General features: G+C 40.2%; 1 protein-coding gene across 1 annotated transcript in view; it reads left to right on the top strand.

The window, feature by feature from the left end:
* Nucleotides 1-11,788, top strand: part of LOC135218036 (transmembrane 9 superfamily member 3-like) — a 115,182-nt gene extending 103,394 nt beyond the window's left edge. The window contains 1 exon segment of the mRNA XM_064254180.1: nt 10,326-11,788. Within this exon segment, the coding sequence (XP_064110250.1) occupies nt 10,326-10,470 (145 nt within the window). The 3' untranslated portion in view covers nt 10,471-11,788.
* The last annotated feature ends 6,814 nt before the right edge of the window (nt 11,789-18,602 follow it).

The following is an 18,602-nucleotide window of genomic DNA, read 5'->3' as shown; positions in this document are numbered from 1 at the left end:
CTTCTCCGACTGCTAGCACCACTGGGAAGGCGAGCGAGTATCCAGTCTTCCTCCCCCTTTCCCCCTCTCCCTATGGCTGCGAGGGGAAGGGGAGGGATCCTGCAGAGCGTTCTCCGTAGGATTCCACGTCGGGGACTGCGTTCCTGGGGGAGACCTTCGGGTCCTACCAGACGCAAGTCCGCGTCGTTGAGGAAGGATCTTGCCCTATCCTTGATTTCTACGGGAATCAGGAGGACCACCACCCGATGATCATCTGACGAATTCGGTGGAGGTTTCGCTGAGTGCTTAGAATTCTTCTGAGTTTCTGGCACTCTCCAAGTGTTCTGGTCTTCTACGATCTGCAAACACTTGGGCGAAACCACAGTCCAGAGTGGGCGAGACAAGAATCCCAGACAATTGTTACTACGATAATCGGGAATCTCGGCGAAGGCTCGAATTCCTGGAATTTCTAGTGTTCGAGAGAAGCACTGCTGCTGAAAGAAGAATATCTCGGGAGGGGCTTAGCCTGGATGGACCTGACGGTCCGTCGCCTCAGTAGGCGTCCAACCCCAGGATAGAGAAGAATGGGTGTGAACATCCAGTTCGGCTCGAACTATCGTCTTCGGTATCCTGTTATCACCATAGAAGTCTTCCTTCGGGAAAACTTCTCCTTCGCTCTCTTCATTAGAGAATGAAGGGTGTCGGCTTCCAGTCCTTATTCTTGTTCCTCGAATGGAAGAGAATATAGGATGGAGGTCTATGTTGAGGAACCTACAGATATACTACGTATATTGCCCTCGCGACATGCTTCCGTTATCAGTTGAATTGTCCGAGGTGTAGGCACATACCGTAGTTAACTCTACGGGTTGTGACCGAGACGAATAGTATCTTCTTAATTGAACTGCAACTCGGGACTGCCCTGCAGAACCTCTCAGGAGTTACCAGCTTTGATTTTGAGATACTTATGGTATTGTTACAACAACAACAACACCTCGGCGTTTGCATTCACTGAAATCCGTTTCGATTAAATGCAAATGCTCGAGCATATTTTTTTGCGCTCGATGGTTGTAGTCGAACACATTCCTTTTTGGAATGGATTACCTGGCAACTCAGGATGACGAGTAAGTGAGAGCTAGCAGTGTATGGGCTGCGGCCAGTACCAGCTGGCTCTCCGAGATAGCACGGTCGGATTATGTCTCTCTCCTCTGCAATGATTGACTACCGAACTGAATCTCTGCCCGGCAATCACAGACTTAGGTCTCTGGTTGGCTGGAATTCTCGCATACATGAATGACCACTCTACTGCATTGCCTTGGACATTGCGAGAATTTTCAGACAGAGATATCTCAATAGACTCGCTATCATCTTGTTTACCGCATTGTAACAGAAGTCTGTAGCCTAGTCTCCTGCTGCATCGCACCTGCCACTGCGATAATGCGGAATGATTTCTTCAGACATCTGAGTTTGTCTTCTAAATATATCTCGTTTTCGTAGGTGAGCAATTGTTCATTGTTCACCCTGAATTGTAGATGTATAACGGAAGACATCGCCTGTTCCCCACCCTGCCAGCTCTACTTCCAAGTATATAGACTTCCTCCCTGGATAAAGCTGAGAAGAAGAAGATTCAGTCCATGAGAAGCGGTTCTTCAGGCAGTACAATCCCCGTGTTTTCATTACTGAAAAGCGCTCCGCTTTCATTGCAACTCCGACTTCTCACCAAACAGCAATGAAGTAGCGGTTTAGCATTTTCAGTCCTTTGTAAATCACAGGGATTAAGCCGTCTTCGCCGGTTGGTGTCATCGGCGGGAATTTTCTATGTTCACAATCTTGAGAGTTACTTCTCTCGATTCGGCTGTGAAGACGTAGGTCGGCATTCACCTATCACCTTTGTCTTCAACGGCACATAGTGTTGTTTCTCCTTTGTTGAGATTCAACTACTATGAGAACTACTGTCTTGCCATCAGGACCTCGGTCTCTAGAAGGCAATTGACTTTCGCCTGTTGGACACATGCCAATATTCTTCACAGCCCTTTTTCAGATAAGTCACGATCCCTCACTCATTTCGAAAAGGCCCAGAAGTCTGACTCTTGATCACGCAGCTCCTATACTCCGATCAAGTTGTCAAAGGCAGCAGGGCATTCCTCCTTGCTCTTACGACCAGGAGGAGTAGCCTAGGTGCGCAGAACTCCAGTCAGTTCTAGAGGCTCACTCAGATTCCTCCCACCAATCAGTGAGTCTTCCTATTGTTAAAGGAACGAAAGGTTTGTATTACGTATCAGAACAAATAACAATTTGTTGAAAATTGTATTTTTCCTAATTATACAAACCTGAGGTCCTTTAACAAATATGCCCACCTCATGCCATCCCTCAATCTGAACCTGGGCCGAAAGGCAAAGTGGAGTGTTTACATCCGGGCAGGCTAGCCTGCCCCACGGTAGTTATTGCCTAACCACCTTGTTCAAGATTCAACGGCCGTAATTCCAGCTACACCGAAAGTATATTCCTATTGTTAAAGGGCCTCAGGTTTGTATAGTTAGGAAGAATACAATTTTTGACAAATTGTTATTTTGGGCTTTATTCAATCTGCGGCGCCCCCTATCCAATCTGTAGAGACCTTATCACCTATTTCTTCAGCCGAAGAAGAAGATAAAGGAGAAGAGGAGGATAAAGAGTCTTCTCTCACTGCCTACAAAGCCTCGCTTTTTTACTTTGTAGACAATTTTTTCAGATTCATTCTCGCCAATAACCCCCACATCTCCAGTGTCTTCTTACATGAGGGACAACCAGGAAGACTCCAGGAAATTACCGAAACTAGTACTGCCCTTTTCGGCTCGAAAAGCGTTAAAGGAAATTAACCTTTGGCTTGAGGATAAGAGGGATCAAGGCAAGGTCAACTTCTGCTTCCCTCCTTCTCGTCTTTCAACTAGGAGACACTTGTGTTATGAAACCGGAGAAGCTCTCTCTTTGGGTGTGTCTGCCTCCGCCCAGGGAGACTTCTCCGCGCTTATTGACTCGGCAAGAAGATCAGCTTTCAACTCGGCCAAGATAATGTTCAAGATAATGTTCATGGCTTGAGAATTAGACCACCTCATTAAGAATATCTTTAAGGTATTCGAAGTTTTTAGTTTCCTGGACTGGACAGTAGGAGCCTTGGGATGTAAACTGAAGAGCTATTCAATGTCGAGTGAGGAAGCAATTACAGACATTTCGGGAGTGATCTCCTGTTTAGATAAGGGGATTAGAGACGGTTCCGCGGAACTAGCCTCTCTTCATGTTAGGTATCCTAAAGAAGAGAGAGCTATGGTGTTCTTTTACATCCAAGGGAGTATCTTGTACACAAAAGTCTGCCTTGTTGTATTCGCCCTTGGATAAGAAGCACCTGTTTCCAGAAGAGACAGTAGTGCTAGTTGCCTCCGAATTGCAGAAGAAAGCAACACAGGATCTTCTCTTGCAATCCACTAAACGAACTAGAGAAAATATCCCAAGTGTACGCCCCTCGCCAGCCAGCCAAGGACAACCCTTTCGGGGGAGGGGATTCGGTAGATATTTCCCAAGATCAAGGGGCAGAACACGTTTCACCCTTAAATCTATTAAAAAATCCTCAACCAACCCCTCGACCAAGTAGTAGTGTATCAGTCCTTCGTGCACCAATAGGAGCGAGGCTCCATCAGTTTTGGGAAGAATGGGAAGCAAGAGGGGCGGAACCTTGGATCATAAAGGTTTTAAGAGAAGGATACGATATTCCGTTCAAGAGAAAGCCACCGTTATCAGGCTCTCCGATAGCTTTGACAGCTTACTCAGAAAATTCAAAGAAGTTCATCGCCCTTTCGGAAGAGGTTTCGTCTCTCTTGCAAAAGAAAGCAATAGAGTTAGTAGAGGAACCACTAACACCAGGGTTTTACAATCGTCTGTTCGTTGTTCCCAAGTCATTGGGGGGATGGAGACCCGTATTAGACGTAAGCACTCTGAACCTTTATGTGCAAATGACAAAGTTCAAGATGGAGACGAATCAGTCTGTCCTTTCATCAGTCCGTCAAGGGGATTGGATGATCTCCATCGATGTGGAGGACACATATTTTCACATCCCATTACACCAAAACTCAAAGAGGTTTCTGCGTTTTGTCTTCAGGGACAAAATATACCAGTTCAGAGCGCTGTGTTTCGGACTTTCGACCGCACCACAAGTGTTCACCCAAGTGCTAGCTCCCATTGCAAAATGGCTACATCTAGTAAGGATAAGGATATCCCTTTACTTGGACGATTGACTTCTCTGGTCACAAACAAAGGAGAGGTGCATGGAGGACCTTCAGAAAACCCTGACTTTAGCTCAGGATTTAGGACTATTAATAAGCAGACGAAAGTCGCAGTTGCTCCCCAGTCAGAAATTAGTCTATTTGGGGATGAGGATCAACTCGGTGAGTTTTCGGGCTTTTCCATCCCCACAGAATCGAGTCGTGCCTAAAGAAGGTAGAGAAATTTCTTGTTCTCCAGGAATGCTCTGCAAAGGAATGGATGAGTCTTTTGGGCACTTTATCCTCAATAGAACAGTTCGTGACACCAGGGAGACTGCATATGAGGAACCTACAGTTCTTCCTCAGAGCGAATTGGAACATAAAGAAGTTTCCGGACTCTTTTGTGTAACCTATCATACAGGAAATAAAGGAGGATCTGCAATGGTGGAAGTTAAGAGACAGACTTGCAGAAGGGAGATCCCTCCTCCCGCAGATCCCCAACCTAGTGTTCTTTTCAGACGCATCAGATCAAGGTTGGGGAGCGATTCTGGGGGAAAAGGAAGTATCAGGCGTTTGAAATGCAGAACAAAACCAGTGGCATATAAATCGGAAGGAACTGACCGCCATCCACTGGGGATTGCTGAAGTTCGCAACAAAGTAGTGGCGATACACTCGGACAGCACAACAGCGTTCTCTTAAATAAAGAAACAAGGAGAGAACACACTCATTTTCTCTTCGCGAGACGGCAAGGAGCCTGCTGTTATGGGTGAATTGGAATCATACCACATTAATTCCGAGGTTCGTTCAGGGAAAACTCAATGTTCTCGCGGACAAACTGAGCCGCATGAGGCAAGTTCTTCACACGGAATGGATGATGAACCCAGTGTTATGCCTCAAATTGTGGAAACTCTGGGGGAAACCTATGATAGATCTGTTTACCACAGCAAAAAACTATCATCTCCCCCTTTACTGTTCACCAGCCCCGGACCCGAAAGCATGGTCGACAGATGTGATGCTTTTGGACTGGTCGAACAAGGACTTGTATGCTTTACCTCCATTCAAGATGGTGAGAGAAGCTGTCAACAAATTCGGAACGCATCACAACGTTTCGATGACTATCATTGCTCCATTCTGGCTAGTGCAGGAATGGTTTCCAGATCTTTTAGATCTTCTAGTGGATTGGCCAATATTACTTCCTCAGAGAACAGATCTACTCAGACAACCCCACTTCAGGAGGTTCCATCAAGGACTATCCACTCTTGTCTCTAACCGCTTACAGACTGTCCGACAACTCTTACGAGCGATGGGGTTTTCAAGACAAGCGGTGAGAGCTATTGCGCAGTGCAGAAGGGAATCTTCAAGTAAAGTCTTATCAGGCAAAGTGGGCTGTGTTTAGATCTAAGCCTGGTGTAAAGAGCATAATGTTTCGTCTTCTAAAACAACTATAACAGAAATAACAGATTTTCTTTTATATTTGAGAACAGATAGGAATCTTTCTACTGTGACTATCAAAGGCTACAAGGCGATGTTGGAATCTGTTTTCAAGCACAGAGGATTGGAAGTGTCTTCAAATAGAGATCTTGCAGATTTCATTAAGTCCTTCGATATAGAAAAACCCAAAGGTTCGAAGATATTATCTTGGAACCTAGATGTAGTACTTAAGTGGCTGTTGGAAATTCCGTGTGAGCCGTTGCAAAGAGCATCATTGAGAGATTTGACGAGAAAGACCTTATTCGTAGTAGCACTGTCTACAGCTAAAAGAGTGAGTGAAATAAATGCCATGGACAAGAGAATAGGCTTTGCACAGGGTAATCCGGTTTGCGCATTAACCTTACGGGTTTTGGCAAAAAACGAGATCCTGTCGAAACCGTGGCCTCGTTCATTCAGTATCAAAAACCTCACGGATTTGGTAGGACCGGAAGAAGAAGAGAGGTTACTCTGCCCGGTCAGAGCTCTGAAATGTTATTTAAAAAGGACAGAGTAAGTTAGGGGCCCGTCCGATCGTTTATGGTGTTCAGTAAGGAATCCGGCGCACCCGATGTCTAAAAATGCCCTGGCGTTCTTCTTACGTAGCGCAATTGTAGATGCTCATTCACAAATGAAAGAAACTAACCTTAATAAACTTAAAGAGAAAGCTCACGAGGTAAGAGCAGTGGCAACCCCTCTCTCGTTTAAACACAATCTCACTTTGGACTCGATTATTCAAGCAATGTATTGGAAATGTAAATCAGTGTTTGCCTCGCATTACTTGCGTGATATTGAAACAGTATATGAAAATTGCAGTACCCTGGGTCCGTATTTAGCGGCAGGCACAGCATTGGGTAAGGGTGTGTAGGAAGTCATACCTTCCTAGCCTATCTCTTCGCCTTGAACGAGGTTGTTGAGTTTTTAGGGGAGCCTGGAGGTACTATGTATGTACTAGGAGTACCCTTCAGTCAAGTGTAGAGTTGGGTATGAATTTTATGGTTATGGTCGAGGTGATATATTTTTTTACTCTGGTAACATTTGGTTATTTGGTACTGCGCCCTGGGCAGGGGCATCCTTTGGTTGACCATGCTAGCCACGGACATTCCTTAGCTGCATGGGTCCCACTGTTTAGAGGACGAGCCATGGCTATACTGCCATGTCCCTATGAGTTAAGACGAGCGACTTCCAGAGGCAGTAATCAACTGTTCAGCTCTCTTAACAGGTAAGGAACCAACAAGCATCTGCATGGATGCTAGCACTAAATATATATTTTGTAAATTTTAAAAAGTTATGATTATATCCATGGATCCCACCACCTACAATGTGGGATTCAGCTATGTAATTACTAGGTAAATTGCATACATAAAAATTACATTTTATGATAAAATAACGTTTTATGTATAGTTACCAAGTAGTTACATGATCAAAGCCCGCCCTCCTCCCCTCACATGGATAATAGGGTATAAACAACTGATTTTCGGACAGTGTTGGTTCCTCACTCCTCCGATAGTGGGCGGGGGGTATCATCTTACCAAAACAAACTAGCGCTTCCGCGAATTTAAAAAATTCTAGCTGCCGACAGTTTTAGAAACTATAACTATGTAACTACAGTGGTACCTCAACATACGAAAGGCTCAACTTACAAAAAACTCTAGATACAAAAGCAAATAAGAAAATTTTTTTTGCTCTATATACGAAAATTGTTCAAGATACGAAAGGTTGTTGCTGTAAAGTCCCGAGATTCGCCCGGACTACCGATAATTTTAAAACTCACGCCGCCAACTTAGTAGACTCGCCACCATCCTCCCACTCTCCCTTTGGTTCCTGATGCTAGTCACCGCCATAAGATCCTGCTCTCCAATTGGTCAGCAACTCTCCCATCATGCATCTATGTAGCGGCGTGCTTTATCGGCCACTTGGCAGCATCATCAGTATCGTAAGCACGCGGAATTCGTTCGTTTTTTACGATTTCGTTTATTAACGTAAATTCGTTAGTGTTGTGTGAGAACTTTACTTCATACGTATATGTACTACATAATTTAATTACGTACAGTATATACGTAGTCATGGGTCCCAAGAAAGTTGAAGTAGGAAAGAAGAGGATGCTTTCTTTGGAGACAAAAATGGAGATTATCAAGAAGTATGAAGCTCGCTTGCGATTGAGTGTGATCGCCAAGGAATATGGCCGAAATCCGTCGACAATAGGCACCATCCTTAAGCAGAAGGAAGCCATCAAAGCAGCTACACCTTCCAAGGGCGTGACTATTTTGTCAGCAAGAGGAGCCACGTGCACGATGAGATGGAGAGGCTGCTTCTTGTCTAGATAAAAGACAAAGAAATCGCTTGCGATACGATAACTGAGACGGCAATCTCCCACGAGGCCAGGGTTATTTTCAGCGATTTGATTGCCCAGGCCGAAGATGACGGAGGAGAGGGGACATCGACGCCATCCCCAGAATTCAAGGCTTCTCATGGGTATGTACGTACAGTATTTCTTGTATACCAATATTACGGACTCTGAGATCTCAGAGACAATGTTATGGTGTTGAAATATCCTGGAAAGGGTCGACACAATGTTACGGCCTCTGAGAGAGGTCCGGTTCAGGTTCGATATGAAATAATAAAAAAAACAAAAGATATATCAACACCAACAGTTGAAACTGGGGATACGAATATAGAAAGAAACACTAACACAACAAAGGTTGATTTACAAGCTTACTAACAAAGGTAAATGCAGAATGGTATCTCCCATTTACATAAACAGATAGAATCTTACACTGCATGAACTGGGGGAAACAGTGAGGCAACTCGAATACTTGCTAATCCTTTACGGGCTGCTCTGTGAGCAAGAGCCCATGCTGACACAAGGTCAGCTTAATCACAAACAACAACTTGCTAATCAGTTTGGCACTTCGAAGAGGTGGCTTCATAAAAGTAGAGCGGCGATTGCAGACGTCCTCTTGACTCCGTATTGCAGAAAATAGTCTATTCGTAAGGCAGGAACTCTCCCCTTTTCTTCTCCGAAGTCTGCTCAACGTAGAGACAACTCGGCCGTCCACACCGGAAGACGACTAGACCAATATCCAACCAACACTCGAACAACTCTTCTGATAATTGATACTTCGTCGGTTCCTTCGTCTCTAGTCTCTCTCTGACGATCACTGCTGCTGATCTCTCACTGATAATCTGATCTGTGGCTCTTACTAACTGGTGATCCCTCTCTTTTACGATCTCTTCCTCTTACGATCACTCTCTATATCTCCTCCTCCCGCTGCTACTTCCTCCGTCGTATTTATACGGCATCCGGGGGGCGGAGCCTGCGGCAAGCGTCACAGACTCCCGAGGTTTCTAGACATTCTTAGATGAATCTAGACGAGGTATTGCATCAGAAAATCGCGGCGTTTCTCACGTAACGACAGCGCGTTTTTGCGCTCCACAACACACCCGACGATTCCAGAACAGCCGCGAGGAAAAGGCGCCTCCAACACGGGCGCGAAAACCTCCTTACTGCCGAACTTCTCGAAAATGCGTTCTCCTTTCCTTTAACTTCCTTTGCTATGAAGCAATTACCATCACAACCATGTACACTAATACACTTTATTTACAGGTACGTACATATTAGCACGAGTACGTATTAAGTTAGGTATTGAATGGTCCAAATTGTTGTAGTGTTTCATTGTTTATTGGTCAGTTTAGCTTTATTATAAAAATTTACTGAGGTGTTTTTGTAGGGCTTGGAACAGATTAGCCATTTTACATGTAAATGCGGTTCAAGATACGAAAAGCTCATGATACGAAAGCCGCCTCGGAACGGATTAATTTCGTATCTCGAGGTACCACTCTACTTGGTAAGTATACATAAACTCTTATTTTATCATAAAAATGTCATATTGATTCAAAATTTTAAATTTTACTATGAACCCATGATTTACAGTTAAGAGTAGGTTGGGAAGGAAAGTCTTAAGATGATGAATAGCCCAAATCTATGTAGATGTGAAGGATCAGGCTGCTAAGGCTGATCAGCATGAATCTCTGTATATGTATGTGGAAAGATCAGGCTGCTAGTTAACTAGAATCTTTCGGTTTAGGTAGGAAGAATCAGGCTGCTAAAGCTGATTAGCCCAAATCTTTTGTAGGTGAGAAGGATCAGGCTGCTTAAGCTTACAAGCTAAGCCTCTGTAGTAATGGAGCCATGTAGGATTAGCGTGAAAGCTCCTTGAGATTGTATGTACGTAAGGGTATTTGTCTTTAAAGATATTTGCATGGTATTTACTCTCAGAAAACTTAACTGCTGTAGTAATTACTGTATGTTGACTTGGAACAAATACCAGAAGAGTGGCATATATAAAAATGTCATATCTTGATTGACACAAATTTTAAAAGTTTGCTGAACTCCAAAAACATACTTGTTAAGTAGTGGTTTAGATGTATGAAACAAATTTTCAGTTTCTTAAACTCCAGGTATGAAACTAGCACATTATTTAAACAAAATGTTATATGTAGCTTTTACAGGTTTCATAGTGTTGGAGCATAAGCTTGAATCTTTCCCTTTTTTTCCACTTCGGCACAGTAATTCTGAGAGAGAGAAGCTTTATGCATCTCAATGTGGCTCTCATATATTATCTATAATATGAATATCTTTTTCAGGATGTATGGGTTTTTCCAGACTACTTTCTACTTTGGTTACATGGCCCTCTTCAGTATTACATTAGGTATCATGTGTGGCACTATTGGTTACTTTGGCACCAGCAAATTTGTACGCAAAATATATTCTACTGTGAAGATTGATTAAAGTTATATAGATGTTTGTAAAATTGGACAGTATGCGGAGATATTCTTTAGAACGGTTATACTGCATGAGAGCTGTATAACTTATATAATGAATGGAAAATATTGGCGTTCCACAAACTTTGTGTGATACAATAGTGAATATGAAATCCAGTTAATTATTGCACTGAAAATTTTCATTGGAACGGTGAATTGTAATACTACCAGGATTTTATATAGAAAGATTATTTTAGCACTGTGGCCCATTACACAGAGCATTACTTAAAAGAAGTGTAAATTATGACAAGTCCAGTGTGTGACATTTCTATTGTTCACTGGAAATTGGTGGAACCTGTGATATTAGCACAGGTGTACATTCCTGAAGTGGATGTTTTCAAGTGAATTTATTGCCATTGTCTGATCCATAGACTACATAATACTAATGCCAAATAAGTATTTACTATTATCATTTAATAGATGATGTACTTTATTGTACTTGGCTTCTGCTCTATAAAAGTGAATTTGATTATTTCATTTGTCTTGTATATGAATATACACTTTTGTATATTCTTTCTCATGATTAACATTTAAAAACATTTATACTTGTGATAGTCCATCAAAATGCAGTTGTTCAGAATTGGCAAACATACAAGGACTGAAGAGCTAGGTTCTGATGCTACAGGTGTACTGTTATGCAATGTTTTTCAGTTAATGTATCAATAATATTTGATAAAGTTAGTGTGATTAAATTTTATAATAGAGGTCAGTTGGTATGCAGTGTAATGAATGCTGTGGTTGGGAGATGGTACACTAGTGTGGCATTGTATTTTCTAAGAATCCTCTCTTTTTAATTGAATTTTGTATGATATCTTGCAATTTGTTAAAATGCCAGGAGCAACTTTTTTTTCAGTTTCTGGGTGTGAAAGTCATAATAAATTGGTCTGCACAGGTTTAAGAGGTGAATCTTAGAAGCCTTAATTGTTTTTGTTATAGTTGTTACAAGAAATTGATTTCACATTTTATCAGTGTGCTGTGGGTGATCATTACTTTTCAAAGATATATTTATTTATTTTTATTTGTTAGCACAAATACTAGCTGCATTCCTGTGACCAAACCATTTTCTATGTGTACTTGTAAATACAGAAAATGATTATTTACCCATTTTGTTACATGACTCTTGATTGTTTGGTGATGTAACTTTTGTGCCACCAAGTTCATGACTGTGTGGCAAATGCAGTGGTAATAAGTGAAAGTGCCTGCCATAATGGAGCACGAGCTATTTATTTCCTTTAGATTACTTGCTAAACAGATTTTTAAAAAATATTTAAAGGTTTTACCTGTAATTTGTCGTTTTCTTTGCCCTTTACTTATTTGTAGTAATTTTACCCTCAGAAGCCAATATACCTTCATTTAAAGAAAGTTGTGGCCATTTGGTCTCTGGATGGGATGAGTGCGCCCGTGTTTTGGCTTTACTTTGAATAGATTTAAGATTTTAAAAATATTTTTTTGTACAATCATTTCTTAAAATAGCTCTTAACATTCACAAAATTGTACCAGCCACCTAAGTCTTTCTTTAAAAAGAAAACAAATTGCAGTCAGCTAGTGGTGCTGGCTTAAATGGGCAGATCCCAGTCTAGGGTAGCTTTCAGCCTCATTATAGACATTCCTAATGTTCCTACAATCGTTAAGCAAATTTGATGGCAAATTAAAGTCTCCTCTCCCTCCAAACTACTCCAATGGATAAGTAGGCAGCAATGATGACTATGAGTACTTACTTCAATTTACAAATGAAATGAAAAAAAAAAAAAAAAAATTGTAAGTTGAACGTAAGACATTTTTTTACAGTACTACAGTAATACTTTGGGTTACGAACCGATTAGTATACGAATTTTTAACTTACGAAGTGACGACCTCATTCTGGAATACGAATTTCGCTTGGAATACGAATGCGCGAATTTCCATCATGGGAGGCCGCCTGATTTGTTTACATCGGATGAGCGTGGGATCTGCGAACATGCATTTTTTTCGGCCAAAACTTAACGCCTGCTTTGTTTTACATCGGATGAGCGTGGGATCTGCGAACGCATTTTTTTCGGCCAAAACTTACGAGGGTCACGTGACTTCCTCCTACGCATCCCTTGACCCTTTTTAAACCATAACTCTTTCAATATCTCGCTGGCGGTAAGATTGAACGCATCTGTCCGTGATACGCTCTCAAATTTGCTTAGTGATTTGCGCACGTGTTGTGTTTCCGTAATAGTGCTTATACATTACTATTACCCAAATACTAAAGACAATGGCTCCCAAGATGATGAAGGCAAGCAGCAAGAAGGAAAGCATAAGAAAGAAGGAGATGATTACAGTCGAAATGGAGAAGGAAATTATCCAAATGCATGATAAAGGCGAGTGTGTGAAAGACATTGCAGCATTCTTCAAGCGGTCGCAATCAACGATCTGCACTATTTTGAAGAAAAAGGAAGAAATTAAAGCCAGTAAAGCATCAAAAGGTGTCACAGTATTGACGAAACAACGGCCTTATATTCTCGACGATGTAGAAAATTTGCTCATATAAAATAATTTTTCAAAATTGTGAAAGACAACATAGTGTTGCGTAAGCGTAAAATTAGTGATCGTAGTGAACGGTGCTCTCTAGAGAAAGAACCAGAAAGTCTTCCAGAAGTGTTCACGGAGGGAGATTTCCCCCCCAAGCCCTAACCCTCTCCTCCTCACCCTTCCCCTCCTCCCGTCTCCGTCAAGCCAGCAGCCACACTCGTCAAAGGTAAAGTTCAGGTTTTACTGTGCATGCATATTAAATCTAATGTTTATAATTAATTTCATTCTTCAATTTTATAATTTTATGTAATTCCTACACGAATTTTCAACCTTAGTGAACAAAAATAAATGGAAAAATATGAATTGAAATGGTTATTCATGGTCGGGTGGAACGCATTATTTGCTTTTTATAACATTCTTATGGGAAAATCCATTTGGGTTACGAATTTTTTAGGTTACGAAGCAGGTTCTGGAACGGATTAAATTCGTAACCCAAGGTATTACTGTATATTAAGATTTTCAGGTAACTTAATGTAAATTATTGTTATGTAAAGTCAATGTATAATACTACTCCTCTGTCTAGCCTGCATTTATACATACACATGGGTACTATACATGCTCTCTCTCTGAGTATTTTTATTGACATTTTATGCCATAGTCTTGCAATTACGTGTGCTTAGTGCATTTTTGTATTAATGCTACATATACGTATTATGTTTTGGGCTGTTTGTATACATTAATGTATGAATAGCATTAACCAAACTAAGCATTTACCATGTATGGTTGCCTTTCTTGCTTTCTTTCAAACTTTTTTTTCATTAAGAATTTCGCAGAGAGAGAGAGAGGCAAGTAAACACAGTAAGTTCAGTTTTCTTGATGTAATGCAATGCATAAGCAATGTATACACAAGTGCACACTGAAAAATATAACATTGATACAGCATTACAATACTGTACTGTATTAAGTAAATAAATATAAAAATACTGTACCACCAGAGAGAAAGCAAATTTAAGTACTTATAAATTAATGTCAGCATTAGAGGTGAGGTGGAGGAGATTGATGGAAGGGGTCTCAGACTCCTGAGTAGTAAAGGTGAAAGGTTAACACATCAGGTCAGCTTAACCCTTAATGGATGGGGTAATAATCAATATGCAGCACTCCAGGCCGGCAAAACTTTGAGGTCGGCCAATTTAAGAAAAAAAACATCTCGATGGAGAGGAAGATATGCAAATGCACATGGTGTAAGATGGAAAATTCTAAGAAGTTTTCCCCACCTTCCAAGAGAGTTTAAGATGAGAAAGCTTCATTGATGAGGCTAAATTCTCCATGAACTCACAACTTATACAAACTTACAAGATCACACCCAGAGAAAAGATATGAAAACGGGAAAACGAAACCAGCTCTAAAGAGAGAAATAATCACGTCCTCTCTTAAAGGCAGTAAGAAAGCAACTGATGCACTTACAGGATGTCCAAGACATTGTAGGAGCTCCTAAATACCCTGTGAGCAAGTACAGATGCCAATAGTCCCTGGATCACACAAGTTTTTAAATTAATTTGACTGGATTTCTAGCTGGGACCAGAAGATTATCCTATGTTAAGATGAAGGTTTGTTAGTTATTAAAAATACAAATTGATTAAAAATTTGTCATTGTTCATATACCAAACAAACCTTCGGTCTTAACCCTTTAACGCCGATTGGATGTATTAAACGTCGACAAAAATTTTATTTTTTAAATTTCCCGAAAAATAGTTATAGGCCTACTAGCAAAAACTTTTGAATCACGCGCCTTGGGGGATGCTGGGAGCTCACGGATCAAGCTGTTGTTTTGTTTACAATTGTTACCCAGGCACGCAAGCGCGAATTTCTTTCTTCTCGCACTAAAAAGCATCAGCGACACATCTCAGAAATTATTTCGTCACTTTGACATAATTTTTGCACCATTTTATATTAGACGTTACATAGAGTATTATAGTATATGAAAATGTGCGCAATTTCATGTAGAATACAGCAAAAAACAACTCATGGTTGTAGCATTTATGAGTTTTGAAATATTTTCATATAAATAACGATGTGCCTAAATTTCAACCTTTGGTCAACTTTGACTCTACTGAAATGGTAGAAAAACGCAATTGTAAGATAAAACTCTTATATTCTAGTAATATTCAATCATTTACCTTTATTTTGCAACAAATTGGAAGTCCCTAGCACAATATTTCAATTTATGGTGAATTTATGAAAAAAAACTTTTTCCTTACCCCCGCGCGGTAACTCTTCTGAAAAAGTCATACATTTTTTCATTCGATTGTTGTAATATTTGCACCATTTTAAAATAGCCGTTACATAAAGTTTTATATATGGAAATGTGTGCAATTTCATGCAGAATACAACAAAAAACAACCCATGGTTGTAGCTATTATCAGTTTTGAAATATTTTCATATAAATAACAATGTGCCAAAATTTCAACCTTCGGCCAACTTTGACTCAACCGAAATGGTAAAAAACCGCAATTGTAAGCTAAAACTCTTACATTCTAGTAATACTCAATCATTTACCTTCATTTTGCAACAAATTGGAAGTCTCTAGCACAATATTTCAATTTATGGTGAATTTATGAAAACTACTTTTTCCTTACATCCGTGCAGTAACACTTAACGAAAAAATCTGAAACTTTTTTTTGTCCAATTGTCGTAATGTTTGCAACATTTTAAATTAGCTGTTACATAAAGTTTTATGTGTGAAAATGTGTGCAATTTCATGTAGAATACAACTAAAAACAACCCATGGTTGTAGCTTTTATCAGTTTTGAAATATTCTCATATAAATAAAGATAAATAGAAAAAATTTGACCTTCGGTCAACTTTAACTCAACCGAAATTGTCGAAAACTGCAATTGTAAGCTACAACACTTACAGTCTAGTAATATTAAATCAATTACCTTCATTTTGCAATAAACAGGAAGTCTCTAGCACAATATTTCGATTTATGGTGAATTTTTGAAAACTGCTTTTTTTTACGTCCGCGCGTTACGAATTCATGCATCATATTGTGATAATATTTTCTCTGTGTTGCTTTGATCGTTTTACAATTTATGTACCAAAATCATCGCAATTTAGTGTACAATACAACGAAAAAATAACGTTTAAAGCTAACTCATTAGCTTTAACCGTTTTGCTCACAGCGCAATTATATATGAAATTTTTTTATCGCGTGGTCATATATTCCAATATTTATATATGATAACAATATTTTTTTTTTCATTTCTGATGGTTGCATACTAAACTTCAGGCAATGACAAAAAAGGAGCCAAAAATGAACTCTCAATCTTGAAAATTAAGCGTGCTGTGATTTAAAAAAAAAAAAACTTTTTTTTTTCCGCTTCGGCGCTCACTCGCGAACGCCACCGGCATGTGGAAGACACTTTTGGAAATACTGGCATTTAAGGGTTAACATTAGGTTAATACTAACGCCAAGCTTGAAACCGGTAGAATTAATAACAAATTTATGAGATCCAGGGACTATTGGCATCTATACCAGGTCCCAGGGTATGTAGCACCCAGAATGCCCTTGGTGTCCTGTAACACATCAGTTACTTCCCTACTTCCTTTAAGATAAAACATGATTACTTTCTGTTTTAAAGCCGGCTCAGTTTGCCCGATTTTATTCATATTTTCCCTTTTTACTTTCTCTGGGTGTGATCTGCTAGGTGTGTCCCATCTAAGTCGCTCGTGAGCCAGCAGTGGATTTTAGCCTGTCTAAAAATTGCCATTAGTGAATTTATGGGCTATAGAAGTAATGGCACCTCTTTCCAACCTGATTCTCTCAAATCGATGGCACATAATATTGTTACTCACCATGAGTCACTCCGTCGTCCACCCAAAACTTGTTAGCATTGCAACTCGTGAGCATGTCTGTCCATTAAGGGTTAATCTAAACACACAGGAATGGTAACTGATTTGGCAGATTGGCAATTATGAGCTTAAGCAATTTATATCTTGAAACTTGTGGTTGCTGATCAATACCATTATACTAATATTTTATACTAATCAGATTTTAAATTAACTATCAAAACTGAATTAAATAAGCATGCACAAAGCAAGAGAGAAAGAGGGATATGTAAACATACATAGACATTCATATACTAATTGCTTACATAACCAGCAGTTCATGTGTGCAATACCAGCTAACACAGGCCGCTTGCAAGTTTGCACATTATTGGGCAATTGATACAGGTAAAATATTTTAATGAGTAACAGTTCCCTTATCATATGACCCATGAGCTGTGAGAAATCAGGTATGTTCAGATGCAACTCATTCATGGATTATGAAAAAATTTTCTTTTAAAACTGTTATACTTCCAAACTCCTAAATGAATATATACAATTTTTTTCATAAAATTAAATATTTCAGTACAATCCCATTAAACTACCCTTTTCTGCAATTGCTTGAAATCCTCAAGACATTTCAATTTCAGGAGAGATAAGAACCAGCTCATCTTACTCCCATAGGTTTGTGCAAGTACATCTGTATTCCTTAACTTGGCTGAGATGAGGGCTATCAAAAAGTAATGAATCTATTGAATTTTGTTTTTATAAAAGAATTATATTTGTTTTATCACAACTTAGGTGGAAGGTGGCTGGACCCCCTATAGTAAATCAATGACCTGAAAGACCCACCCCCCTCAAAAAAAAAAAAAAAAGGTAGTCTTAGCTTACTTCTGGAGGCCAAAACCCAGTGAAAGCAAGACTAATAAAAGCTTCTAACTGGCACAGACTGCTCAGCAACAACCAAAAGATCTATGCCCTGGAATCTGAAAGGTTGGTTCCAGGCAGCAAAGGTTTCACCTAAGCGACAGAATAACTTCAGTCAAGTAATATAGATGAAGTGGGACAAAATTTGCTGAATGAAACTTCCAATTGAAGTAAAATACTCTGCATCAACACAAGATGGTCCACTTCACCTGGATGAGAGAGAAGGCCATTGGGAATTTCTCTGGAAGACTGCCAAGAGCAGGCAGAATAGGAAAACCTCTTGGTATGAGATCCATGAGGAGCTACTATGGTATCTGAGCCCTGGGTGATCAACACGGAAAGAATAGGGTGTAATGGTGTAGGAGTCTAGAATGTCCTAGGGGAGCTGGAAGGTGTCTCAAGGGTCAACAAGTGATGTAGCAGTAGAGAAGAGAACACTGAAACTTCATTTTTAGTCACATGATGAAAAGTTTGATATTGCAGGTGATTCTGAGAGCTCACACAGCTATCCTCTGCAAAGAAGTAAAGATATACTGGTTTCTACTATATGCCTCAGGAAGTTGATCTTAACTATCAAAGGATTCCTCCATCAAGGAATGAATCTGGCCAATGGCTTAATGGTGTGATGAACTGTATGCTCATTCTTACTGCTTGCTTTCCCAAAATAATCATGTGCAGATGAGGATTGTCCTTGGCTCATACACCAGAGACAAATGAGCTGCTCAGGTGTGCCTTGATCTCTCTCCAATGCAGCTGTGAGCTGATGTATTTCAAGAGGTGTTGAGTTCAGGGGAACTCTCATAAGGAAGTTCCTGTTGTCCAACAACCTCCAAGGTTCTCTGTGATCTCTCT

Source organism: Macrobrachium nipponense, chromosome 9 (genome assembly GCF_015104395.2).
Source record: "Macrobrachium nipponense isolate FS-2020 chromosome 9, ASM1510439v2, whole genome shotgun sequence".
Taxonomy (NCBI): domain Eukaryota; kingdom Metazoa; phylum Arthropoda; class Malacostraca; order Decapoda; family Palaemonidae; genus Macrobrachium; species Macrobrachium nipponense.
The sequence above is the reverse complement of the archived record's forward strand: the minus strand, read 5'-3'. Positions and strand labels throughout refer to the sequence as shown.